Source organism: Populus nigra, chromosome 13 (assembly GCF_951802175.1).
Source record: "Populus nigra chromosome 13, ddPopNigr1.1, whole genome shotgun sequence".
Taxonomy (NCBI): Eukaryota; Viridiplantae; Streptophyta; class Magnoliopsida; order Malpighiales; family Salicaceae; genus Populus; species Populus nigra.
The window spans coordinates 9,105,294-9,132,471 of NC_084864.1; the positions used below are offsets into that span (position 1 = coordinate 9,105,294).

Genomic DNA, 27,178 nt, shown 5'->3' on the forward strand with positions numbered 1-27,178 from the left:
TCCATACAATTTGCAGTCCTCTATATTAACCAGCCTTGATATGTTCGATGCATGTCCATCCGAAAAATGCAGACTCTTAAGCCATTTGTAGACTAGCAGTTGTGCGTTTTTCTCTAACACGAAGCTTGCTCTTGGTTTTGCGACCCGTGACTCATCATAAACCAACTCCATATTTTTACGGTTACAGTATAAAGCTATATCCAATCTAGCCTTGATGTTGTCCTTTGTCTTCCCCTTCACATCCATGACAGTGTTGAAAATATTCTCAAACATGTTCTTTTTGATGTGCATGATGTCAAGGTTATGGGGGAGCAGATTGGTCTTTCAATAAGGAAGCTCAAAAAAGATACTTTGTTTTACCCAATTATGGGTCAAACCAAAACCAGGAAACTTTTGCTTACCTGATTGAAGGCCAAACACAATGTCACCATACTCTGAGACAACATCATGCAATTCTTCACCGGAAAGACGCAGGGATGCAACATCTTTTTCAACTCTGCCAACAAAAAAATCTTTTCTGTTCTTTCTGTACCTGTGATGAAGTGGTAAGAAGCGACGGTGACAGTAAAAAAAAAAAGCTTTACTTCATTTGCTAGCGTGAATGCCTTGTTGTTTTCCATGCAGTATGGACATGCGAGTTTCCCATGCGTGCTCCAACCAGAAAGCATTCCATAAGCTGAAAAATCATTGATAGTCCACATCAATGCCGCCCTCATAAGGAAATTTTATTTCCTCGATATATCATAAGTCAGAGCTCCGGAGGACCACAACTGCGCCAACTCATCAATCAACGGTCGAAGACAAACATCTATATTCCGCCCCGGGCTTCTTGGACCGGGTATGCCAGTAGATAAAAACATGAACTCCAGCCTCATACACATTGCCGGTGGCAAGTTATAAACTGTGAGTATAACCGGCCAACAAGAATAAGGAGCAGCAAATGACCCAAATGGGTTGAATCCGTCTGTATACAACCCAAGACGCACATTTCTTTATTCAGCTGAAAAGTGAGGATGAACACTGCTAAAGTGTTTCCACGCTTCGCCGTCAGAAGGATGAACAATCACTCCATCAACCGCATGGTGTGCTTGGTGCCATGTCATGTGCTCAGCAGTCCTTGGTGACATGAATAACCTCTGCAGTCTAGGTGTGATCGGAAAGTATCTAAGTTTTTTATATGCCACTAGAGTATTTTCCCTGCCAGTTCTAGGTTTGTAACGGGAATGCCTACATGTCATGCACTCGGTCATCTCAGCATTTTCAAGGTAGTATAACATGCAGAAGTTAGGGCACATGTCAATTTTTTGGTATCCTAAACCGAGGGGTTTCATCATGGACTTCGCAGCATAAAAGTTCTCTTTCAGCCTGTTCCCTTCAGGTAAAATGCTTCTTACCCATTCAATAATCTTGTCATACCCGACCTCACTCAACCCGTGATCTGACTTGATGGTGAACACCTGTGCTACGGCCGATAATTTACTGTGGTTCGTGCAGTCATCCCATAATGGTTCGTTAGAATCTTTCAACAAATCAAAAAACCTAGCTGCATCTACATTAGGTTCTTCTTCTATGATTGAACATTGACTGCCATTACCTTGATTCATTCTCATTGCATCCATAACCATATTTCTGTAAGGATTAGTGTTGTCATTTGCCGTTTCATGCACGTTGCTAGCACTAAAAGTAGACCCAACCACCGTTTCTTCCATTCTCCTCTCACTCTCGCTAACAAATACTTCTCCATGTGTATACCAACACTGGTAATTCTCCATAAACCCTTTGTGTAGAAGATGCATCATTACAACATCTGGATGCAGATACTTTTTATTTTCACACTTCCTGTATGGACACCTAATACCGCCTCCAGTAAAATTTCTGGGAATAGATGTTGCGAAATTAATAAAACCATAAACCCCATTACAATAATCCATCCTCCGCAATCCTTGGGGTGACTCTCGATACATCTATGAACGATCATCCATGACTTATATCGAAACTCTATAAAATTATGATGACATCATGTATTAGTTAACTAAGTTAGGTAAATAAACTTGCAAAAATATTACTTTACCTCGAGATTATCCAACAAACCAATCACAACTTCTCATAAATATTAAATATTCATTATCATTTATCAATGTCCATACGAATTAAAATATATAAATTTATAGAAATTACCACTCCGCAATACCATTGATAAAACTTTAAACGGACCCATTAAGCAAGCTATTAATTATTTCAAAATAGCATATGTAATTCGGTAATTCCATAAAGAAATAACAATTTACAAACAAATACAATCTTACAAAATCTAAAACAAACCATAACATGTACAAAATTATACATTCATATACTACAAGTTTGTTTGAGAAATAACAATAAAACATGTACATCTACTAACAAAATACATATACTAAAAAAACAATAAAATTGACATTTAATTAAATGTTAAAATTTAAAAAGATAGAATTACTTACAAAAATTGATAAAATCCGTTGGTAAATCAAAAGACGGATGTTGTGACCACAAAACTTCAAGAAATATAACTTGTTGTGTTGATATGAGGAAGATTTTTTTTGGGGGGTGGAAGGGGGGCTGGTTGTTTGCAGATGGGGAGAGTTGGGATGAGGAAGAAGAAGGAGAAATAGGGGAGGAGAGGGTTGGCATAGCTGTCATATATTAACTTTTTTCGACGGTTTCACCGACGGAAACTCCGTCGGTGATTCTGACGGAAACATAGACACGTCACCGTACGGATCTGCCATTTCAAATCCCTCGGTGAGTCCGTTGGCAATTTAAACGACGAAACCGGTCACATCACTGTACGGGCACTGTACGGGCTGTTGTTTTAAATCCGTCGGTGATTCCGTCAGAAAAAAAACCCGCCAAAACCTCCACGTCAGCGACCCGTCTTTTTTTTAAATTCAGAAACTTTTCCGTCTGTAATTCAGTCGTTAATTACCGACGGAAAATTTCCGTCGATAGTTTTCCATCGGTAGTTACCGACTGAATTACGGACGGAAAAGTTTCCGTCAGGAATTACAGACTAAATTACAGACGGAAAGTGGCCGTCGGTAATTTCAACCTCAAAATACCGACAGAAATATTCCATCGGTAAATCCGTTGGTATTTAGCGAATTTCTGGTAGTATAATCTTAAATAATTCTTGGTTTTTAATTTATTTTATATCAATTGCGAGTTTTAATATATGTTTATTATACATGTTAGTATTTTACAACCTTAAAGCTTAATAGTTTTTTATATATTAGACTTTGTATAATTTATTTTGCGAGAAAATAATAATAATAATAATAATAAAAAGACTGTTTTAAAAGTATTTATTTGAGGATTAAAAGTGGTTTTGGGGATTTTTTTTAAGTGTTTGGGTGGCAGGAATTTTTGAGAAAGATGGAAGGATGAGTGTTATTTATTATTATTATTATTATTATTATTTTATGTATTCTTAGTTGTGTTTTCCTTATTTTGTATAATTGATGAATTTATAGGAAAACTTTTAGGGCAACACCTTACTTAGGGTGTTTGGCATGATTTAAGAAAAATTCTAAGTGCATAATTAGATTAAGACAAAATGGGTCAAGAATATCCTAACTCTCATACATTATTTATTCTCTCATTTTCTTTCTAATATTTTTCTCTTCATCATTTGTTTTTCCTGATTAAAACTAAAATAAAATATGCAAAAATCCTAAAAGTATTTTTAATAATAATTTCAACATGTAATTTGATTGACCTAACTAATTACAGGTGAAATCCAACCATGACAATTTTAAGGAATTTTTTAATAAAAAAAATGAATAATATAATTTTGAACAAAATAATTAACCCTAGTTAATCAAATTACATGTAAATTAATCTAACAACCTAGTAATAACTAAGTCAGATCTCAAAACTATATTCTCAACCATGTGAAAGACTTTTATTTTTGTTCTCCTAGTGAAAACAAAATAATTCTCACTTCTTTGTGCATTTCATTTCTTTCAATCAAAGACTTTAAGAGCATGAATAAGACTTTCAATCCTGAGTAACAATCAACTAGAGAATGAATAGCAAGGATGACTTGAATTTCTAATATCATCCAAGTTGATCAAATCAATTTGGTCCAACTCCCACCAAGTCTTTTTTAACCTATTTTCTTTCTTTCCTTTTTTATTTTGTGGAGTTCTAATCTTGTTTTTCAATATAATATATGAACTTTGATCTCATAATTCATAAAAGGAATTTTATAGTTTTACACATGAATTCGAAGTTTAAACACTATTTTATAATTTTATAATTTATAAATGAATGTACATTTTATTGTCTAAGTTTAGATTTTAGTTTTTTTTTTAAAAAAAAAAAACCATAAGGCACCCAATGGATATACTTGCCGGGTGGAGAAACAACTCTTCTAACCCTATCCAACTGGGCTGAACTCAGAAGCGAGAAATGGATTTAGATATTTATGGAGCAAAATCCAGCTCCTGCCATCTCTAATGAGTAGCTCCGCAAACAGACCACTATTTGCTTTAATGCAAAGAGCTGCAACAAACAAGGCGCCTTGGAGACATGGAATTGAGTGTTAGATTTCACTAAAATTGTATAAAGACGGGTGAAGTGCCGACCAAGCCCTAATATATATATGACAAGTCTTGGAACATAGGGCTTCTATCTATTCAACTGTCAGACAGAGAATCGTTTCCAGAGTCTACCATCATTGGTTGTGGGTTCTTGTAGTCATTGACTTGTAATTTGTACCGCTTTTTATCATTTCGAGCCATTTCTTCGTACGGTTCCTTCTCCTCCGCTGCATTCAAGCAGGTAAAAAAAACAAATGGTGAAATATTCTTGTAGTAAAAGATAACGGAATCGCCACAAATTAGTGAGAACTGTAAAGAATGCAGACCTGACATAGCATTCCACTTGTCTGCAAGTGCTTTGGTAATCTCCCCGAACACAATTCCTGGGTTACTCTTCCTCACATTCTTTTGTCAATCACAGTAATATAGTTAGCATACCCAAAACAAGCAATGAACAAATCCTAATCAGAAATTACAATGGAACAGCAATTAACCCACCTCCCTTTCCAATTGCGAGAAGAACACGTAAGCAGATTTCGACCTCTTTGGTGCATTAGGATCCTTCTTCTTTTTCGGTTTCCTCTTCTTTTGGCTTTCCTCTCCATCTCTGCTTTTCCTCTTCGTAGTTGCCTTAGAAGATGAAGCCTCCCTTTTAAAATCCTTTTTTGTTGGGTTCTGCAATTGGGCCATTCAATGGACATATACATTCAAAGAGATGACCATTTATCAAATTCTCAATAGAGCATGCAGGTAGAGTGAATTGAATGGCTTGCCTCTTTCTCATCACCACTTTCACTGGCATCAGATTCTCCGTCTCCAGAGTCATCTGTAGGAGAACCTCCATCATCCTTCCCAGCAACAAAATCTTCATCCTGCAACATCACCATGCTTAGATTTCGTTGCATAAATGCAAAAGGACTATTAGATCTCAAACAGGATGGAGACACAAAAAACCATGGGAAATATAATGGAAACAAGAGGGGTGCAGAAAATGCTATCTATACACATGAAATTACCCCTACCAATTTCAGCAGCCATAAACTTGTGGGAAATGCAACACAAAATTATAAGAAAATAAAAGAACTTGCCTCGTCATCACTCTCATCATCACCAGCTTCATTCCTAATGCGTGCAAGATGTGGATCGACAGCATCATCGTCATCATTCTGAAGAACAGCAGCCACTCCTTTTGTGGTTTGCATATCTCCCAGGTTCATAATTTTCAAGCCCTTCCCACTGTATGGTTAAATGAAAGGTAAAGCCATTGAAAATGGAAAGTAGACTCAAAATGTTAGGTGATAACAAACCAACCTTATGAAGTCAAAAAGATTATGATATTCGTTCCTCTGGATGTTCCGAAAAAGATGCTCTTGTTCTGTTTTAAGTCTTATAAGAAGATCAAAGTAATGCATATTTGAGCCACCAGCAGCATGCCTCTCAAATTCCACATAGTCAATCTTGTATGAAGAAACAGGAAGAAGAATTAAAATAAACATGTCAAAATCCAATTGAAGTATATCATATGCATGTTAATGAACAAATCAGGAACACATTATAGTTTGCTGAACTATACCTCCTCATGAAGAATGAGTGTCGGAGGTTTGGGTAAGAAGAAGAAGCTCTTTTCGAGTGGGTACAGGACTCCATCTTCAGCTTTCAATGATGATTTCACAGCATAACCATCTTGACAACTACGGAATTTTCCTGGTCTAGTAACTTTGGCAGCAGACAATCCACGCATTATAGTGGTGAACACTTCATGAATAAGCCCCTATTTATCCACAACACAAACAAATTTTATATAACTTCTATCCTAAGATTAATTTATCAACTATGTCCCAAAAGATGCTATTACCTTCTGAAAAAAGAAGAGCAGGAAAGAAAAGAAAATGAATAACACGTGAAGCATAATCACATCAGAATGTAACCAGGTTACTACCTTATACGATGGTTCCAACTTGTCCTTGTACTTTGTGTACAAAAGATCTTCACTCATTGACAAGTTGCTTTGAACTACAAAGTCAGTGTCGAACTGTACAAAATAGAATAATGAATGGTAGCCAAATCATATGAACAAAAAAAACACTGATGTTCAAATGTAATACAATCAACAATACCTGCAACACGATATGTGGATACAGAGTTTGCCCTTTGCGGATAGGTGGATCAAGAGTCACAACAACGAAGGTGTGTGGCTGGTTATACTGCACACAAAAAAAATTCATGTTCGCATGAGATTCCATTAGTCATCAATTTGCCATGAAAAGGATTGAAATCACATCAACACACTAAAGAAATCATTATGTGAATAGCATAGAGAGAAGAGGATAAAAGTACATATACACATGCATATATAAGTGGAGAGGTAATAAAAGCAAACCTTTGGAAGCAAAAAGAGGCGGACAACGCTGCTGTACTGAATTTTGAAATCATTAGCCTGTCCTTGGAGCCGCAAGAAAGACAAATGCAGTTCAACACTGTACCGACCCCTAAATTGAAAAATGGTTTTACAAGTTATAAATTCATTGAAAAGAGTCACATCAAAGAACCAGCATGTGACATGGATGAGTTATGTTTGTGCATGGAAGTTCATGAGTGAGTATGCATGTGTCTGTGTGTGGATTGGGGTCTAAAATTTCTACCTTGGTGTGAGGATTGCGATACCCTCAAATGTAACAACAGCTTCTTCACCTCCAGCACCAACATCTGCCCTTTGCACAATTAGGTCACGGAAAACCTAACGCAAAATCAATTGACAAGAAATCAGCAGACACAAGGCAGACACAAGTAGACAGTGGTAAAAAGGAAGAAACTCACCTGAGCAGGAGGATGATTTTCATCACCAATATATTGCGTATTGTTATTAGGTATGTGAAAACTTAGCTCCATCAATGAATCTTTCTGTAAACATAACATAATATGATTACAAATTGATAGCATCACTCCTAAACAAGAAAATATGAATGCAGAACCATAATTTCCTACTGGCTACTTAATGCAATTTAGAAATGAACAAAACAAGAACATAATACAGGTGCCCCTGCAGATAACTCTGGATTGTCGACCAATGTTACCTAGATGCAGTACGTTATGGTGCGTGGTTTGGGTATTCGGTTCCCTACCCCTCCCGAAACGCAGTATGAGGCAGGGTAGGCTTACTTGGTTTGCTAGTTCAGGTCACGGTTCATTTGTAGAAGTAATATTTTGCATTATATTCTAATATGTTGACGGCTGCATGAAAATTTAGAAATTTATTAATATTCCTTCAGTTATTGACCATTAGATGGGTACTAAGATAATCATGCCATGTGTTACTTTCTAATTCAATCAGAGTATAGAAGTAATTGAAAATAGCATTCAAATTATCTCTTCCCAAAAAAACCCTTGATCTTCTCCAGGCACACAGCTGTACAAAATTATCTTCATTTCTTTTGTTTTAGCTAAAAAAAAAATATGCAAACTAAATATGCTACCTTTTTTATTCCAATTAGTAAATATATTTAAATGTATTTCCAATTTTATAAAGGTTTTACATGTTTACTGCTATATTTAAATGTAAACTGGTAAATATATAGTCAAGTGTAACAAAAACAAATATTCAGTATTTGCATTATATTCTACTATGTTTAAAATTGGTTGTTATCGCCAATTTTCATGATCTGGATCACAAACACATCATGATTGGGATCACTGCGATCCAGATTGTAATTCCAGCGGGGTGAGCAAAATAGATAACTCTGTTGTGGACCCAGATGCATGAGATGTAGCCATATGGCTTGTACTACAGAAAGGACAAACATCAATAGACCCACCTCATTTGCTCCAGTAGTATCATCCACATGGAACTCCAAGATGACATCATTTTTCCCTTGCATTTGAGTTTGGGAAACATCCGCCAAAGATACCTCGAATGCTTGCTTCGATCCAACCAAAAATGTTAGCATATTTCCTACAAACATTAGGAAGGTGTGAGTTAACAGCATGACAAGGAGAGAATAAAAGAATGAGTTGTACAACTAAAGAAACTCCCCTCTATCATAAACAACAAAGGTAATAATAATAAAGAAAAAAAAAACTAATGGGTCCAGCAACTAGGCAAGTTAAAAAGAGTCACCCACCATTTAAGTCCACTTCTCCCCAGTTACGGCCACTGACTGAAAGCTGCTTCTCTTCTGGTGTTATTCCATGGCTTTGGAAAAAATTGGTCAAGGTAGATAGGTCCTACATGGCCAGCAATGGATGGAACAAAGTAAGAAAACGCGTCGCAAACTGTAAACATCAAACTTATAAGAAGAAGAAGAAATAAACACTGAAAACTTCAGTACAGTGAAGACTAATGAACTGTCACTAACAAGCACTGGACTATTGTGATCATTTAAGAGACCCACCAACTATATACACAGAAGTTCAAGAAGCCATGCAGTAAGGGATATTCTAAGTTATAAAGGGAATCAAAATGTTCAAAGTTAGAAAGTATAGGCATAAATTACATTGATTTCATTAAAATAGAATACACAAACTCTAACATGAAGACAAATGCACAAACAAGTTCCAACTTTAAAATAAGATAACAAGGAGATTGGAGAAAAACCTGATCACGAAATCCAGTAAACTTGTACCAGGGCCCACCTTTGATTAGAACACTGAGCTGATTTGTCCTTGGGACCTTCATCCATGTCACTCCAACAATATCAGTTCTATCAACTTCAACAGCCTTACCACCCCCTTGTTTCTTCCATAGGATTCCCCCTGAAGATATCTTAAGCTGCCCAGGGTTCTGCATTTGACAATGAGAATCTCATGTATTTCTGTTTCTTTATCTTGCATCTCCATTCCCAAAAAAGGAAAAAACAATAGACTCCAAAATTCCCAAGACATTTCAAAAAATTAGGGCATCAATGCGATGAACTCAACAAGAAACCACAAATGTCTAAACAACCATGCATCCGGTATCAACAATCAGAAAACCTGATTAGAAACTGAACAACAAATCAAGGTAGCCAACGTATCATCTTGACTAAATTATGGTATAAATTTAATAAATGGCTATTATAAAACTACTATTTGATGCCTCCCTCCTAACTTTACTCAGCAACCAACCCAACCTAAACCCTAAACCTTTTTTTTTAATTTTTGTCAGTTAATTGTTACAATTATTCATACCTAGTTCATATACTGAAACAAATAATAATTAGGCAACTAATTAAGGTTTCAAGAACCACAATCTAAACACCTGATTTTCCAACCTAAAACACAGGCAAAGTAGGCAGTAGAATAAAAATTAGGGTTTCAAAAAGCAGAATCGAAAGAAAGAAAATTCAAAAGAAAAGAGACAGGGTTCGAGCAAGCTAGGGTTTCAAAATGGTTTTAATTATTTGTTAAGAGAGGGGATGGTAAGAGAACTTACGGTGCCTCCACGGCCTCCGAGAGAGATATTATTAAAGAGATGAGCATCCGCCATACCTCTGCCCAAACTTTGATTCTTCGAAAAACCCCACTCTCTTTTATGTATGCATGTGGATTTATATCGGGAAGGAATGAGCGGTGCGTCTCACGCGCTCTTGGATTTGGGCGCCAAATTGACCATCGGTGTTCACTTTAGCGTGCTCAGTGCTGTGCTGTACTGTGCAGCCTGTTGGGCTGTTTGTAATTACAATGTGTTTTTGAAGTTTTTTTAAATTTTTTAAATTTTAAATTATTTTTTTATATTTTTAAATTGTTACAATATTTTAATATTAAAAATAATTTTTAAATTATAAAAAAACATTATTCTAATATATTTTTATTTAAAAAAATTATAAAAAAAACTTTTATAATAGTTTAAACTGTTTTTTTTGTGTATTTTGCAAGAATATAAAGTTGTCGTGTGAGAAACAAGATGGATACCAAAATTAATGTTAACACTATAATTGTGATTTGATAAAAAATTTAAAAAGAAAATAACAAGAGATTTATTAATTTTTTAAAAACATGATACAAATCATTTTTTAAATTTCTATAGTCCTAGATTCATTTAGAAAAACTCTTATTTGCTTTACTTTCTTGGGTCATTATTTATCTTTTAAAGTTTTGTTCATTTCATGAATGCATTCTATATGGAAAGTAATTCTTTGTAATTATATAAATATGAACCAAAAAATGATAATGTTGAGGAAATTTGTTATTGTGTGGTGGATTGAAATGTTGGGATCTAGGATGATTAAATCATTATGAATATATTTATTTTAAAGTGTAATTTCAAAATATGTAATTCCAACATCCTAAGAATAAGTATGATTAGTCAATCAATATATATAGTTATGTCCTTAACAGTAATCATGATAGAATCTAACCTCCTAAAGTTCTTACAAAATGATCAAAATAAATTGAATGGGTTGAGAATGAGGATGTAAAATGAATCATTATTGAGAAAAACATTCATCACAAGTTTAGAATCACCTTTAAGCTCTACCATAAGATAACCTACACCCACTAAAGCCCATTATTCTACTTTTAAAATTAAGCAAATTCCAATATTATAAACAAATTTATTTAGCTAAAAACCAGTAAAATCACTTAAAAGACCTCTTGTTAAATCCATTTAGCTAAAAACGTGTTGAGGTCATATAAAAACTATGAGCATTCAGCTTCGCAAAACCAATAAATGGATATACCCAACCAATCAATTGCTTATATTTTTTGACGTACTAAAATTTTTTTATAGTAATTTAAATGATAATCTTAATAGCATTAATAAACTAAGAAATTTAAATAATCAAAATAAGTAATTAAATTTGAAAAAAAAAGTCTCATTTATCCATTGCTAAAACATCAAATATGCAACACAAAACCAAATATCTTAAGAATTTCCTCTTATAATTGATTAATGATATGATAAATTTTATAATAACCATTTATGCAGATTAATTATAAAAAGACTAGAAACATGTTAGGGTGCACAGTATCCTATTTAAAACAAATGAGTCTCTAAAAACTTCTTGGATGTATAAAGAGAATATTCAATAGATACACCATAAAGAGAATAAGTTGGATAAAAAATTAAGCGTCTCAAAACATTTTATTTATTAGTGAGAAGTTTCCTATACATAACTAGTCATAAAAGGCCTTACCACATTCCAAACTAGTCAATGGTAAATTAAATTCTATATTGCTTCTAGAGGTTGCCGAAACTCTTATAATCTCATAATAAATTTATTTAATGGAGAACTTTCCATTGCTAGTTGCATTCCAAATTAAAAATCACCACGGAGATTGCATACTAGCAATTAACATATATAAAAGCTCACTAGTAGCATATTTAATAAGAGGGTTAACACCAATTATTTAACCAAAATTAATTGATCCTATTAGTTCTAATAAAACATCCAACACCTTGAATTAAAAAGGGCCATTTTAAACTAACTCCCTTTCAAATTGCAAACTTATTACTAACATATAAAGAGTAAGAAAAACACAATATATTTTGATAATACTTCTAACAAAGCTCTTAATCCACCAAACATTACCATTAGTAAAAGATTCCAACCCAATTTAAGCTTAAAAGCTTTGTCCATAGCCTTAATACTTCATAAACCAAGTCATTCACATTACTTAAGTTGAAAAACTAATTACCAATAAGCCAAATGAATCTCTTAGTAATTTAATAATATTTTTACACTTCTAATCCAATACTAACTTAGTATGATTGAATAATATCTATCAATCATGGTAGTGTAAAACAAATTTGTATTTGTGAGAGAATATGGATGCATTTATCAAAATTAAAAAAAAAAGTATTAATTTTTTAATCATTTTTGTTATGTATTTATTTTTATCTTATATGTAAGCATCTGATTGATTAGACTATGATTAATGTAGAATCTTTACACTTATTTCCTAATATAAACAAGACTAAATGTCACTTACCCATAGTTCTATAGTATTGACGCATAATATATCCACAAATCTATGTCAATAGTTTTATTATCTCTTTGTCAACAAATCAATAGATATTTATAATGTCAATAAATATGTTGACATATTAAAATATCATCATGTCACAATATGCTCATGTGATTGTTAATATATTGAAGTGTTGATACACATACTAGATTTTTTTTTCAAAATCATTATTATGATATAACAATGTCAAATTATAAAACCACAAGACTTATTACCAACTAGTCTATCAATTTTAACAATTTAGTAAATGTCTTAATTTTATTTTTCAAAATAAAGTCTTCATTATTTAAAACAATAAGTAATGTAAAAATGGATGTCTCTTAGTTCAAATAAAAACATTGCTTCTTTGGAAAACTTTCCTCTTAATTTACCCTCTCAAAACTTAGTGATATTGAGTATAAATAGTGACATCACTTAAAAAATATGAAAGTATGGAAGTAACATACATTTGTTTCGTCACCTATTGCACTATTTTCTTAAGCATCAATTTCATTTACAATCCTATATTTATAGAAAAGAGATATGTTTTTGGTGTAAGCAAAAGTTTGATGTAATATATGTTCTAGATCACAAAATGGCCTATAAATGCACATTATTACAAATGGATTTTGATATAAAAAAATAACAACATTTGATGACTTCTTTGTTGATCCTATGTTAATTATAAAATATTTAATCATTTCATTGTTATTTTACGATTTCAAATAGATATTGCAATCAAAAGTTATCACTAAGATACTTATTTATCCTTGCAAATTAATACTTGAGCTTTTATGTGTCTGCATAGTCAATTAACTAGTGAATTACCTATTATATGGCAAGAAATATAATGAAAAATAAAAACTAATGAGTGGGACTTTATGGTTATTTATGGGTGGTTGAAAGTGTAGTAGATGTTGTTTTTTAAAGTGCTTATCACTTTGAAATGCATCAAAATAATATTTTTTTTAAAAAAAACATTCTTAACACCAACACATCAAAATGATACAAAAATACTAAAAAATAAATTTAAAATAAAATTTTTTTTTTGATGAAAAACAAGTTATACCATAACTCTAAACAGGGGTCTTACACACTCAACCATTTTGAATATTCACGATCATTCTAAACTTCCATTTGTTATTCATAGCATCACTCCTTGAAAGCTGCAGAACTTACCTGAAGGAATTAAAGAGGTGGTGTTGATGAATGAATTTGTGTGGCTAATCCTCATATATAGCATTTGGGTAACTTTTATTCAATAAATACATTCTACAATATTGTGGTTAATCCTCAATTATGATCCTAAAATTCTCAAACCTTATATTTGCTTGTGAAACTTAATTCTCAGTCTAATTTCAATCCCAACTATATTTTTATTTTTTGGATTTAATTTTTTAATTTTTTTCTTGTATTGTTGTATTTTTTTTATAATATCTCAACATTTTTTTCCAACTCACATAAATTAAAAAAATGAAGAAAAATTAACTAAAATCATTGAAAAGACATTTTTTTTATTTTTCTAATTTTATCATACACACACACAAAAAAAAAACAAGGGATCAAAAATTAGATTACAACATTATTATTAATGCATGCATGTATAAATAAAAATGCAACAGTTAAATGATAGTGCTTTACTACTTTAAATTCAAGGTTATGGGTTCAATTTTCATCAAAAGTAGCCTGACATTTATTGTATCTACTATTACTAAACATTAGATGGCTAGTATTTCAAGCCAATGCCTTAGATTCTTGTCTAACTCAACCACACTATACCAAACAATCTACCAATATATATATAGACACACATATATTCACTTGCAGAATTATTATACTTTTCTATATTAAAAAACTTGGGTATTGATTCATATAAATAATGAAGAAGGTGACTTCTTTTTCTTTTCATTTTTCTTGCTTTTTTTTCATCATTGTTTTCTCAATTTCATCCTTTGATATTTGTTTGTTTTGAATTTATCTTTATAAATTGTTTTGGTTTAATTTCTATGAATTTATCACATTCTTAAACAAATATCTTGATATTTTTATTTATGCTTGATTTATGAGCGTCTATTTTTGTTATTGTACAATTAAGTAAAAAAAGGTAAAAAAATAAAGTTTTTAATCCTAGTGAAGTCCATCACCCGGACCACTGATTGATGGGTCAAATCATTAAGCCTAAGTCAATCCATGTCACCATCTCAATTTTTTTAAAAAAGTTCATCTTAATTCTTTTTTAAAATCCAAACCATGGTATTTTACTAGTTGTTTGAGTTGTCTTTAGACCTCTCAAGCCGACTAGGTCATGTTCAATCGACTTTCATACGGTTTAATTTTAAACTCGAGTTAGGTAAGAAGTCAAGTCATGAAGTTTTAAGATTTACTTATTGGGCCATGTTTAATAATAATTTCACATAATTTCCTATGACCTGAACATTTTTTTACGTTTAATTATTTTTTACTTAGCTCATAGGTTGACATCCAATCCCACCTGGTTAATAAGCAAAGACAATGTTCTAACACTAGAGAAATGGTCATAAAAACAAGACAGACAAATCTGAATACCAAACAACGATTTCAATGCAAATAGTAAGTTGCGAGCATAATAATGTAAAGTTCGAGTACATAATAGACATCATAACATGACCTTGTAAACTAGTAACCTAAATATCTAAAACATCCAAGGTTTGGTATGAAACTTTAAAGTTTATATGAATAATGAAGCTCCTTTTTTTTAATTCAATTCCAATATAGCCTAATTGAATCAAATTATCCTTGAAATTATGGTAGACCTATAAAATAAAAAGATAAAAGACTAAAATGTAAGACACAAAGATAATATATGCCTAATCCTAAAATTTTGCAGTGTTTAGTTTGGTTCTAAGATTCATTTATGTCATTTTTCATTCTATGGATGAGAGAGAGGGACTTGCTAGAAAATGGCAATAGAGAGAATAAGTATTTAGTTGTCACAATTCCGACAACCAAAATAATCAAGTTTGGTGTCAAAATTCTCCATTCAATGAGAAATGTTTGATGGTGGTGATTTTAGGTCCTCATCCTGTTAAAAAAAATAAAAATAAATTGGGGCTTAGGAAGATTTGTGGTCTTAGTTTGATTTTTCAGTTTTTAACCATTTGTTTTCTACTTTTAAGGTATAAGTATGTTTATTAAGGTTTGTTAGGTGTTTCATAGGTGTTTTTAGATCAAAAAATGGTTAAAAATAGGTTGTTTGTTCAAAAAAACCAAAATCAATTTTCTGCATAGTTTAGATGTCAAAGACTGGGCAAATAGACGAAGTGTCCTCCACCACAATAGACGACATGTTGTTTGCGTTAAATTTTTTTGAAAAAAAAATAAAGGATGTCAACATGTTATTTACCCTAATAATAAAAAATAATAGCAAGGCCAGGCACATGGGCTTGCTACTGGGGGCCACATCATGGGCTTGACCCTTTTCTATCTTTTGTTTTTTTTTTCTGGTGTTTATAAAACAATTACCTAACTAATTCATTTACTCTTTATCTTTGACATGGTTTTTAAATAATATTATAAATTTTTATTTGAATTTTAATAATTTACTTTCTAATTATTATGTATCTGATATGATAATAATAATATTAATGATAAATTGTTCATGAAAATTCATTCAAATGTTTTTTTTTATAAATTTTTAAATAGATTTTGAACAAGATTTTATCACATTTACTTTTTCAGCTTTCAATTACACATAGAATATGGATATAGTATTTAACAGAACAATGATTCAAATTAGAAACCTTATATATGTTAAGATAAATAAAAGATACGTTAATAAAAAAAATTAATTTTAGACTTCAAAAATATATGATATACTATTTTATATATTTTTTAACTTGCTTTCATAATAATAAAATGATTTTTTCTTAATAGAACAATAATTGAAATTAAAAATCTTGTGTCTGCTAAGATAAATAAGAGATACGTTAATAAAAAAAATATTGATTTTAGACTTGAAAATATATGTCTTGTGCTTATTGAAAATGACTAACATTTTTAACAAAAAAATATTGTTTTATAATTAGATAAATATTAAAACAATATTTTTTTGAAAAGCTACACATGAAATCAAATATCTTAATATGTATCTTTATTTGAGCTTCCTGACTCAATTTTTAGTTTAGATCAATAAATTTGTTATCATTTATTGACACAAATAATTCTTAATTTATTTTTTTGAACGCACATATTAGGTTTTTATTTTACAATGAAAATTTTTCTTGATGGAAAAAAATTTCAAAATGAATATATTTTCGAGTTTAATAACAATGTTAAAGAATTCCTCAAGACCTTATATATTTTTTTTCCTCTTATGCTTAAAAACATTTACCCCCTTCTAGCTTTATAGCATAGCATGGACATGCAAACTAACGTACACTAAGTAGAATTGCATTCAGATACAATTAATACATAGTAGCAGAGTTGTTGGCAAAGTAGAATTACACACATGCATGTCATTTGACAGAAGATAATGACACAACTTAAACTAGTCATTTATTTTTCAACACCCAGTGTGTGTATCAAACTGGAACACCTATGCATATACATTTTGGTTATAACAACATTATAAACTTCTACAATTCTTATTTCAACACGACATTAATTGTTTGTGTTACTATTTTTATAATTTAATTTCTACTTTATCATTAGATAATAATTGTGTCATGAATACTAAATTTGATTGAAGTAAAACATAAAGTTTCAAACCATCTAGGTAGTGGCTCAGTGGTAAGAACTTGGGACCAAGAAGTTTGATCTCTCTGTGGTCTCAGGTTCGAGCCATGTGGTTGCTCATATGATGGCCACTGGAGGCTTACATGGTTGTTAACTTCAAGCCCGTGAGATTAGTCAAGATACACGCAAGCTGGCCCGGACACTCATGTTAAACTAAAAAAAAATAAAGTTTCAAAAACTATTAGTTTAATAATTGAAAACTTGTTATAAACATATCAAACATATTTAGACTAGGAAACAAACAACAACATGCTTTGTTACCAATATTGGAAAGAACAGAAAATAACAGTAGGAAGAAACAAAATAAACATGTCCCAGGAAAATTCTATCATTAGTATAAGCATAATCACGTTAAATAATAATGAATCATGCCTTTTATTTACAATCTAAGTGTACATTATTTGCAGAAGCAATTCTTCTAGGATTTGACAGAAAGTCTTATTCTCTGAGTCATTTCTTCTATTTGTTTTTTTGTATTCATTCTCTTATTATTGTCTGTTACTATTAATAGGCATATTTATAAGGGTGAATAGTTATTATCCTTTGGTAGTTATTATTAGGATGTAACTCTTCAATATTTTCACTTATATTATCTTATTAATATAAATAATATTAACATGGATTGGATTGGATTGGCCATCATAGATGATCAAAATCGGATTGGCCATCATAAATGATCAAAATCCATTTTTTCCTTCAAAAACTCTTGATGAAATGGATAATGATGAAAGCATTAGAGTAGCCAACTTTAATGTATCGATTTGGACTTTTCTATTAGTGATCGATCATAAGTCAAAACTCACCTTTTGCCTTAATGCTTAATAATTTATAAATGACAAACATTATATTTGTGAGGGAAAAGAAGAGATCCACTTAAAAGTGTTCAAAAATTGTCTTTGTGATAAAGAGTTCAATTTCTTGATGTGGATACTATTGAGTTTGTTGAAACACTTACATGTAATGGAAATAGTAAATTTAAAAATCTTGAAAGTCCCAAGGATCCACTAGATAGATCTAGATTTTTAGGGTTTATTCGAAAATTATCTGAAGATCAAATGTACTTTTTGGCTTTGAATAATTGCTTCAAGGCTGAATTATACTTACTATCTTTCTTGGAAGAAAAAAGGTGTGCAAACCACAAGTCGTCCAAGTATCCAACCTCTAATTGTAATCCACAAGAACTAGTAAGAAATCTCCCAAACTCTTTTAGAAGAGAGAGATTATTATACCTTAAAGTGCTAGTTCTTTTCTTTTGTGTTTTAAGTTCCATACTATACTCACCATATTTTCTTTTAGAAAATAAGAGGCATAATATTGTATTTATAGAGTAACCTAAATACCCTATAAAGAAAAAAAATATCAATTTGCCCCTTAAATAATATCACATATATTATTTTAGGATAATTTAGAAATTTATTCAATTAAGTCCCTACTTGATTTTTTGTAGGTCTAGAATTGTAATCCTTTTTATTGATTACATTCTACTTTTTAATTTATAAAATTTATTTACAATCAAGTTTCACTTGATTAATTATCGCATTTTAATTTTTGACCTATGGTTCTTATATGTGTGACTCATTAGGTTCCTTAATAAGTTGGTCCAAATATAAATCATAATCCTAAATAAAATAAGATTAAATAATTTAAATAATTTAATTTATTATCAATTCAACAATTGATTGACTTATATTTGAAGATCAAGTACAATGTCTAACAACTTGTCATGATCCCTTAAATATTAGAAAAATTATAAGTGGTTTGACTTAACCTTTTAGTGACTAGTTTCTTAGTGTAATTATTATTATTTTATCAATAATGTTCTGATTTATACATAATAGCATGTAACATGCCTGTTTTGTCAAATCATGTTAGTTTTGAACATTATAGTCATTGATTCTTTGAATAAGATTTCAAAACTCATTCCACATTGGCCAACGACTTCACTATTAATACTATTTGAGAACAAAATGAACATTTTTCCTAATTCACATAGAGTGATGAATCCTCTCTTGATTACTCAAATATCTTCATATAGTTTATGTTATACCTAACAAGTAACAACTGCCCGTTTGTTACCATTGATTAGAATAATGTGTAGTCAGGATCAATGTATAACACTTCATATATAAGATAGGCATAAGTGATCCTTTTTTATGAGATTCTCTTACAGGTTAGTTTAGTGTACATGTCATCTAACCAACACCTGCATATTAATTTTAAGTATCCATCATACCTCAGTTTATTATAGCAGCTACTTCCTTTCATAAAGGAATGAACATAATATGCACCGGTCTCAACAACTCTAATTAATGTCCAATCTTAATAGAGCATTGATCAAGAATATTTAGGAATAATGCTTTGATGCAAAATGGATCTTATAATAATAACAACTTAATTTATAATTTTTTTCTACATAGCATTTTTAGTCTCATAGACTTTATCTTTACTCTAGATTCATTAATTAAATGTTAGATTTATTAATCAAATATCAATGAATATTAAAGATAAAGAAAACCTTTATTAATAATAAATTTATTTTACATAAATAAAATTAATGCTACCTGTAACTAACAGATTAATTACATAATGTATTTACTAACCACACACATCCTAGAACTCTCGCTTGCAATGTGTGTGTGTGTGTGTGTGTGTAGTTTAATGACGTAAATTCTTCAACAATAAACTATGCTCCTCATCAAGTCACTTGTTAGTTTTTGTTTATTAGGGTGTCTACCCAGCCTTCACTTATATGCTTGGGAGGCTGGACCAGACATGTATCCAATTTGAAGTTAATATCTTGAAGCTTAGATCTTCACCTCTCATGCTAAATTCTAGTATTTGTATATCCAAAAAATTGATAGTTCTATCCCTTAAAAATAAAAATACCGTCAAGACATACTCTAAAATTTTATTTAGAAAGATTAAATTTATTCTGATATATATACCTAAAAAAGAACAAATCAAAGTATGATTAGTTTAGAGGTTAAATCACCCAAAATATATAAAATAAATCAAACTTCCTAACAATATTTGGTTGATTAAGAATTGAATTTCATAATATGTTTTAATTTACTTTTTATTGGGTGATTATCATGATTTCATGACTCGGATTGTGAATTTCATAAGTTAACTCGAGTTAATCCGGGTTGATCTAATATGTTATCATTCCAGTGTATTTTTTTAAATATTATCTTAAATTTCTTAAGTAAAACTGTAATTTTTATCGTCGAGCAATGATGTAGAACACATTGCCACTAACTTCCTCCATTTTCAAGTATTGTGTGGATATCATTAAAGATATTATAGACATCAGAAACCATTTTGCTTCTTTTAACTCAAAGTCATATCCAAAGACCTTGGAACGAGCTTGCACACAACCCTAGCTCGCTCAGCTATCTAAACGTGAAGAAACCGAGCAAGTAATAAAGGAGTTCATCCGTTATCACTTCCCTGATATTGCTCTTCACGATCGATGCCCTTCTATTATTTGATTTATTAAATCTCGTGTGTAACTTTGAGGGGTGTAGTTTAATTCGTCAGACTCTAGATTTGCTTTCTAGAGGTCACCAGTTTGAGTCCTATAAATTTCAGGGTCGCTGGAGGCTTACATGGTCGTTAACTTCAGGATTCGTGGGATTAGTCAAGATGCGCGCAATCTAACCCGAACATCCATGTTAATAATAAAAAAAATCCCCTGTGCCGATAAAACAAAACAGAACAAAAGAAAAGAAAAAGGAACAACACTATCATTTCTACACAAACCTAGAATTTAAATATGAGTCCTCCAAATCTGTAGATTTCACCAGCCTTGAAAGAGTTTTAAAATTCATAGTGCATGATGTTCATCAATCCACATGTTGAAATGATTATATGTTTCATAACACTGCTTTTGATATCTATTTCGTAGTTGCGTTAACATGTGTCAAATTAATAAAAAACTAAAGATAGTTGTCACGATTGGCTAAACAAAATCTACCATAGGTCAATAGCGACTTAGGCCATGTTTGTTTCCCGAAATTCACTTTTCGGGAAACCACTTTCCAAACTTTCCCGTGTTTGTTTGCCATTAGGAAAGTTCGTCAACGGAAAACACTTTCCCGTCAACAGAAAATACTTTCCGGTCAACGAAAACACTTTTCGGTCAACAGAAAACACTTTCCAGTCAAAGAAAAATTTGGTTTGGTTTTCAGGAAAGTGTTTTTACTTTTGGCTGTGTTTGTTTTCCGGAAAGTGGTTTCCGGAAAACCACTTTCCAAACTTTCATGTGTTTGTTTGCCATTGGAAAAGTTGGTCAACGGAAAACACTTTCCAGTCAAAGGAAAATTTGGCTTAGTTTTCAGGAAAGTGTTTTCCTGGAAAATTTGGGCGGAAAACACTTTCCGGAAATTGTGAAAAATTTAGAAACGTCATTATTTGCTGATTATATCAAATTTGATCCTCAAACTTTTGATTGCTATATATAATTTGTTTTGAATAATTATTTTTCAATTCCATCTCTTAAAATTTAATTTTTATATTAATTTTGGTCCTTATTTTTATAATTGCTATTTGCTTTTTCCTTATCATTTTTTTATTGAAATTTTTTATCTATCAAATTTGGTCCTCATTCTTTTGATTTTTACTTATTTTATTTGAAATAATTTATGAAATGTTAATTATTATTATTTTAATTTCTTCACCTTTCATTTTTTTTAATTTTTTAGATTTAATCTCTATTATTTTGATTATTATTTATTTTATTTGAGATAATTTATGAAATTATATTTTTTTTAATTTCATTCTCATTCAACTTTTTAATTTGTAAGATTTATTCCTCATTATTTTAATAAACTTGAGAAAAATAAAACATTAATAAGTTATTTTCCAGCTCATTTTCCATGACATAACCAAACACTGGAAAGTGTTTTTCAACTTATTTTCCATTACACTACCAAACATCGAAAAACACTTTCCCGGAATTCACTTTCCAAAAGGAAACTACTTTCCGGCAAACAAACGGGGCCTTAATGATGAAAGTAGTGTAATAACACGTTTGTTTTTATATTTAAAAGTATTTTTTAAAAAAATTAATTTTGTAATTTATTTTTAATTAATTTTTTTGAATATTTTTTAGATTGTTTTGATGTATCGATGTAAAAAATAATTTTTTAAAAATAAAAAATATTATTTTGATGCATTTCCGAGCGAAAAGCATTTTGAAAAACAATCAATACCACACTCTCAAACATCATGAGTCTTAGTGCGCCAACTAACAATCTTTTTCCGAAGCTCAGGGGTGTTTAGGATCAATATGATAGTGATTGTTTTTTAAAATGTTTTTCATTTGAAAATATATCAAAATAATATTTTTAATTTTTAAAAAATTATTTTTGATACTAGTACATTAAAACCATTTAAAAATACCTAAAGAATTAATTTAAAACAAAAAAATATATAAAAAAATCTTTTCTTTCAAAAACAATTTTAAAATACAGAAACAAACTTGCTATTCATCTACAAGCAGAAATCTGTGGACTTGGCGCATTTTACTTCATCTTTGCGAGACAGCATACTACTTGACAAATAAAGCCAGCAGACAGCATCATGGCAACTAATATATCATACAATATTACTCCTTAGTTGCCCGAAATGAAAGTGAAGTGTTCTATTCCTTTAAGAAATCACAGCTTCATTTTTTATTAAACCAAAATATATGGTTTTTGGAGATATATAAAAATTAATTAATAAAGGAGTGGTTTTTCTTCCCTCGGAAATTAAAATTAGGCAGGTAATATTACAAACACCTCACTCAGGCGATTCCTCCTAGGTATATGCTTAGCACTATCATGCGAGCTATTCTTAGATTCCATGGTAATCACCGTTAATAATTTTGGAATCTATAGAGAGGGGACTAATTACATGCTCTTCAGCAAGCACCCAGACATTATTGGGAAACAATAATCCACCTGAACCAAAAAAAAAAAAATTAAAAATTAAAAATCGATGAATACAAGAGGATGAGGAGCGATGAATTCAAGAATATTACGCTGAAGCTCAAAAAATGTCAAGCTGCATGTTTTCTTCGTTTTGTCTCGTATATGCTCGTTTGCTGGTAGCATATCTTCTCCATCTTTTTTCGCAGAAAACAAGAGTATGTTGGGCATTCTGTAATCTAGAAAATTCTGCTGCTGGATATACCAAACCAAACAAAATGTTCTCTTACAAAGAATTATTTTTTCACTGCTCAACAGCTTCACGGATATATACTGATAAAACAAGTACCATAGTTACTCTTGCCCACAGAGCCTGTTTCCATGGGGTTTGCCGGTAGCGCATTCGCCTCAATCGCGTGCTTAAACCATCGAATATATAACTAAATTTGAGTTCATTCAGTTAAAACATATCCAAGAAGAGCTAAAAGAGAAAATTAATCACCAATGTTGCTAATTTGATGAAATTTGTGAGAGTATAGCTAGCTCTTGGTAAGTACTGTAGAGTTGTGATAATTAAGACCAAAATTGACTTTTCGTACCACCGACCACAAGCATCCACCAGGCTGTGAAGCATATTTAAAAATTAAATACCAAGAGCCTTTTTATCAGAGAGCTGGCAAACAGAATGTGAACACTTGATTTTGTCTTGCATTGTCTTGGAAATCATCGTTTCCCTTGTTTTGACTTGTAACTCGGCTGCCACAACAAAAACAAAATCGAAATAATACACACAGTATATATGAATACATGCATCGTTGGACTCCCTGCAGAGAATCAACCACCCATAGAAAAGAAGGAAGAAAGGAAGAAAAAAGAAATAGAAATGATGATGATAAAGAATGAAGAAAACCCAGGAAGGCGCCGCGGATGCATTGCAGACAGTGAAGCTCAGGTAGCTCGGTGTGTCAAAAGGCGGCGAAGGGATCCTGCTATAGTTGCACTCGGAAGTGACGATAATCAAAGTCAGCAGCAGATGCCCCAGAAACCAACTGATCAAACTTCTGCTGCTACCACTGTGAAGAGAAGCTCAAGATTTCGTGGCGTCAGCAGGTTGGTTAATTAAATGAAGAAACTGTTGTTAAAGTGTCTCTAAAGTTTTCTTATAAATAATTCTCTAACATAGGTTAAACTTTAACAGACATAGATGGACAGGTCGGTTTGAAGCCCACCTGTGGGATAAGCTCTCGTGGAATGTAACACAGAAGAAGAAAGGGAAACAAGGTTTATAATTCTGCTGTCTTTTTTTTATTATTATCATTATTTTGCTTCACTTCTTCGTTTTATTTTTATTTCCAAATACTCAGATCTTGTTATGTAATTTGTATATGTTCACGTCGGATTGCGCTTAATTTGATATTGCTTATTGGAATCTGAACAGTATACCTCGGTGAGTAATTTTCACAAGTTCTAAAATAAAGCTATATGTTCTATTACTCTTCTTAATTTATAGAACTGATGAAAAGTTTCCTTTTCAATTTCTCAGGAGCTTATGATGAAGAAGAATCCGCGGCGAGAGCATATGATTTGGCTGCTTTGAAGTATTGGGGAACATCAACTTTTACCAATTTTCCGGTATGAATGTCTATCAGTTGGCATGAGTATGAAATTCAGAATAATTCCCCTTTGTCAGAAGTTTAAATGAAATATGTGACAACATCTAACACACTTTGATGCATTCCACAGATATCAGATTATGAGAAAGAGATTGAGATAATGCAAACTGTAACGAAAGAGGAGTATTTAGCATCTCTAAGAAGGTATGTATATAAAGCTTCATATGTATGTCAAGTAATGCCGATTATAGGTGCCCATTCCTCCTCTCTAAACAATGATATCTGGATTATTTTTTTACACAGAAAGAGCAGCGGCTTTTCAAGAGGTGTATCCAAGTATAGGGGAGTTGCAAGGTGATTTTCCTGATAATTCCTTTCCATAAACCAACTTCAACAGGTATTACAAACGGAGAGCACTTTCTAAAGATTCTATTTTGGAAATGTATGCAGGCACCATCACAATGGGAGATGGGAAGCGAGAATAGGGAGAGTTTTCGGAAACAAATACCTTTACCTTGGCACATACAGTAAGTCAGGCCTAAACTTACTCTCTCTAGCTCTTGATGAATGTTTTCCTACATCTACCAAAGCCAAGTGGAATAGAATTAACTTCACTCCTCAAAATGCAGGCACGCAAGAGGAGGCTGCACGTGCTTATGACATTGCAGCAATTGAGTACAGAGGGATCAATGCGGTGACGAACTTTGACTTGAGCTCTTATATCAGATGGATAAAGCCAGGAGTAGCTGCTCAAGCTGCTGCAAATGAACTACAGACAGTCACAGATCCTCAGACAGCAGCGACATTGACTGATACCTACACTCCAAGAGAGGAAACCAAACCCTCACTGTTTCTACCTAATCAGTTCACTGCAGATTACCTGAACTCCCCACCAAAGCTAGACGCATTTCAGAACAATATCTTTGTAGATTCTTCCAACAAGACTTCATCACCCACTGCCCTCGGCCTCCTCCTACGGTCTTCGGTATTTAGAGAATTGGTTGAGAAGAATTCAAATGTTTGTGAAGAGGAAACTGATGGGAATGAGATAAAGAACCAACCAATGGTAGGTAGTGATGATGAATATGGTGGGATATTTTATGATGGAATTGGAGATATTCCATTTGTTTACTCTTCTAACAAATACAGCCTAGGGTTGGAAGAAAGAGAACTCCAGTTCGTCTTATAATGACTGGACGAAAATGAAACGATGGAATGGCAAGGTCAAATGTGCTCGTTTTTGTACCTTTCAGTCAAGTAGCTGGCCCACAAGTGCTTAAATAACATCCATGTTCTTTGTAAATTCTCTATTTTCACCATCTTCGGGTTTGGTCTGAGCTCATTGATCAGAGATAATTTGTTTTCTTGCATCCTGACGAAACAGATGAAACTAAGCCTGATCCCCATCTCCCCCCCACTCTTTCTGTTGAAAGCTTATCTTAAAACGGCATCCAGAATCCAAATATGAAGTTCACCTATCAAGTGTCAGTCATGGGAATTCTATTTAACTCTCTTGTGACCACCTCAGGGCATGCAAAAAACGATATGTATGTTCTTTGTTGTGCTGTCATGGCGTAGTTACATGTATATACCTAAAAAATACTTAAAAGAACTAGAAAAACATTTTAAATAAAGAATTCAAATTAATCCCATTAACGCTTGCCCTTAATTTTGAAATTCTCTTAATTTTTGAAATGTGAAGGATTATCTTATAATAATTTTCAATATCCTTTTTCACTTTTTTATTTTTTTTTATTGTCACATTACAACCATAATTTTTTTGGAACTTTCATCTTCTTCTTAAAAAGATTTTTTTTATATTTTTGTTTTAGTTACTCCTTTCATCATGACTAGCTAATGATATCTTATTGTCATCATTTCTTCAATTTAATTTTCTCTAATTATTGTTTTTGTCTAAACATACCTACTCTTAGTCATATTTCTTCTTTTTCGGTTGCTGCTATAATTGTTTAGCCAAACATCTCTTTTCAAGATTTAACTCTTGAAATAGCAATTTTATTTTGGCTCATTTTTTTTAGGACTGCTACTTTCTTTTATCATGGCTTCTTGGCCATTTTCCATCTCTTTTAGAAAGAGCACTTTTTTTTCAAGTGTGATCTCCTTAGTATCACACATTCTCATGTGTAAGGAATTGTTAGTTTGAGCCAAGCCTCTTTTTTAGGCTTCTTTTATATCTCATTTTTTGTATTAGGTTTCAATTCTCTTGTTGGACTCCATCTACTTGTACTTTTTTTTTCTTTGGATATCACTTATACATCTATACTCTCATATTTCTCAAATACCCCTACTAGATCGAACTAATCCTAATACCATGTTAAAAATAAACAGGGGGAAATGAACTCTTACATTTCGTTACTCTCCT

At 31.8% G+C, this 27,178-nt stretch overlaps 2 protein-coding genes across 2 annotated transcripts; one reads left to right on the forward strand and one right to left on the reverse strand.

Moving 5' to 3' along the window:
• Positions 1–4,428: 4,428 nt before the first annotated feature.
• Positions 4,429–10,226, reverse strand: LOC133671713 (FACT complex subunit SSRP1-like). Its single transcript, XM_062092557.1, has 16 exons — positions 9,985–10,226; positions 9,169–9,354; positions 8,696–8,798; positions 8,390–8,526; positions 7,395–7,478; positions 7,220–7,314; positions 6,958–7,066; positions 6,695–6,781; positions 6,517–6,609; positions 6,151–6,348; positions 5,889–6,034; positions 5,666–5,813; positions 5,351–5,449; positions 5,076–5,252; positions 4,904–4,982; positions 4,429–4,804 (listed from the first exon to the last, which is right to left on the reverse strand). The coding sequence occupies exons 1-16, from the start codon at positions 10,036–10,038 to the stop codon at positions 4,674–4,676; spliced, it is 1,926 nt and encodes a 641-aa protein (XP_061948541.1). The 5' UTR covers positions 10,039–10,226; the 3' UTR covers positions 4,429–4,673.
• Positions 10,227–23,965: 13,739 nt separating this feature from the next.
• On the forward strand, positions 23,966–26,074 carry LOC133670549 (ethylene-responsive transcription factor WRI1-like). Its single transcript, XM_062091062.1, has 8 exons — positions 23,966–24,292; positions 24,381–24,463; positions 24,621–24,629; positions 24,726–24,814; positions 24,926–24,999; positions 25,099–25,149; positions 25,246–25,322; positions 25,425–26,074. Exons 1-8 carry the CDS (start codon positions 23,982–23,984, stop codon positions 25,982–25,984), a joined length of 1,254 nt encoding a protein of 417 aa, XP_061947046.1. The 5' UTR covers positions 23,966–23,981; the 3' UTR covers positions 25,985–26,074.
• The last annotated feature ends 1,104 nt before the right edge of the window (positions 26,075–27,178 follow it).

Bases quoted from the DNA above. Each gene is read 5' to 3' on its own strand.
- LOC133671713 (XM_062092557.1), bottom strand. From the start codon at position 10,038: ATGGCGGATGCTCATCTCTTTAATAATATCTCTCTCGGAGGCCGTGGA. The intron at 8,527-8,695 runs GTGGGTGACTCT...TAATGTTTGTAG, and splicing joins GGGAGAAGTGGACTTAAATG to GAAATATGCTAACATTTTTG. The intron at 4,805-4,903 runs GTCTGCATTCTT...GCTTGAATGCAG, and splicing joins CAAGTGGAATGCTATGTCAG to CGGAGGAGAAGGAACCGTAC.
- LOC133670549 (XM_062091062.1), top strand. From the start codon at position 23,982: ATGAATACATGCATCGTTGGACTCCCTGCAGAGAATCAACCACCCATA. The intron at 24,293-24,380 runs GTTGGTTAATTA...AAACTTTAACAG, and splicing joins AGATTTCGTGGCGTCAGCAG to ACATAGATGGACAGGTCGGT. The intron at 24,815-24,925 runs GTATGAATGTCT...TGCATTCCACAG, and splicing joins CAACTTTTACCAATTTTCCG to ATATCAGATTATGAGAAAGA.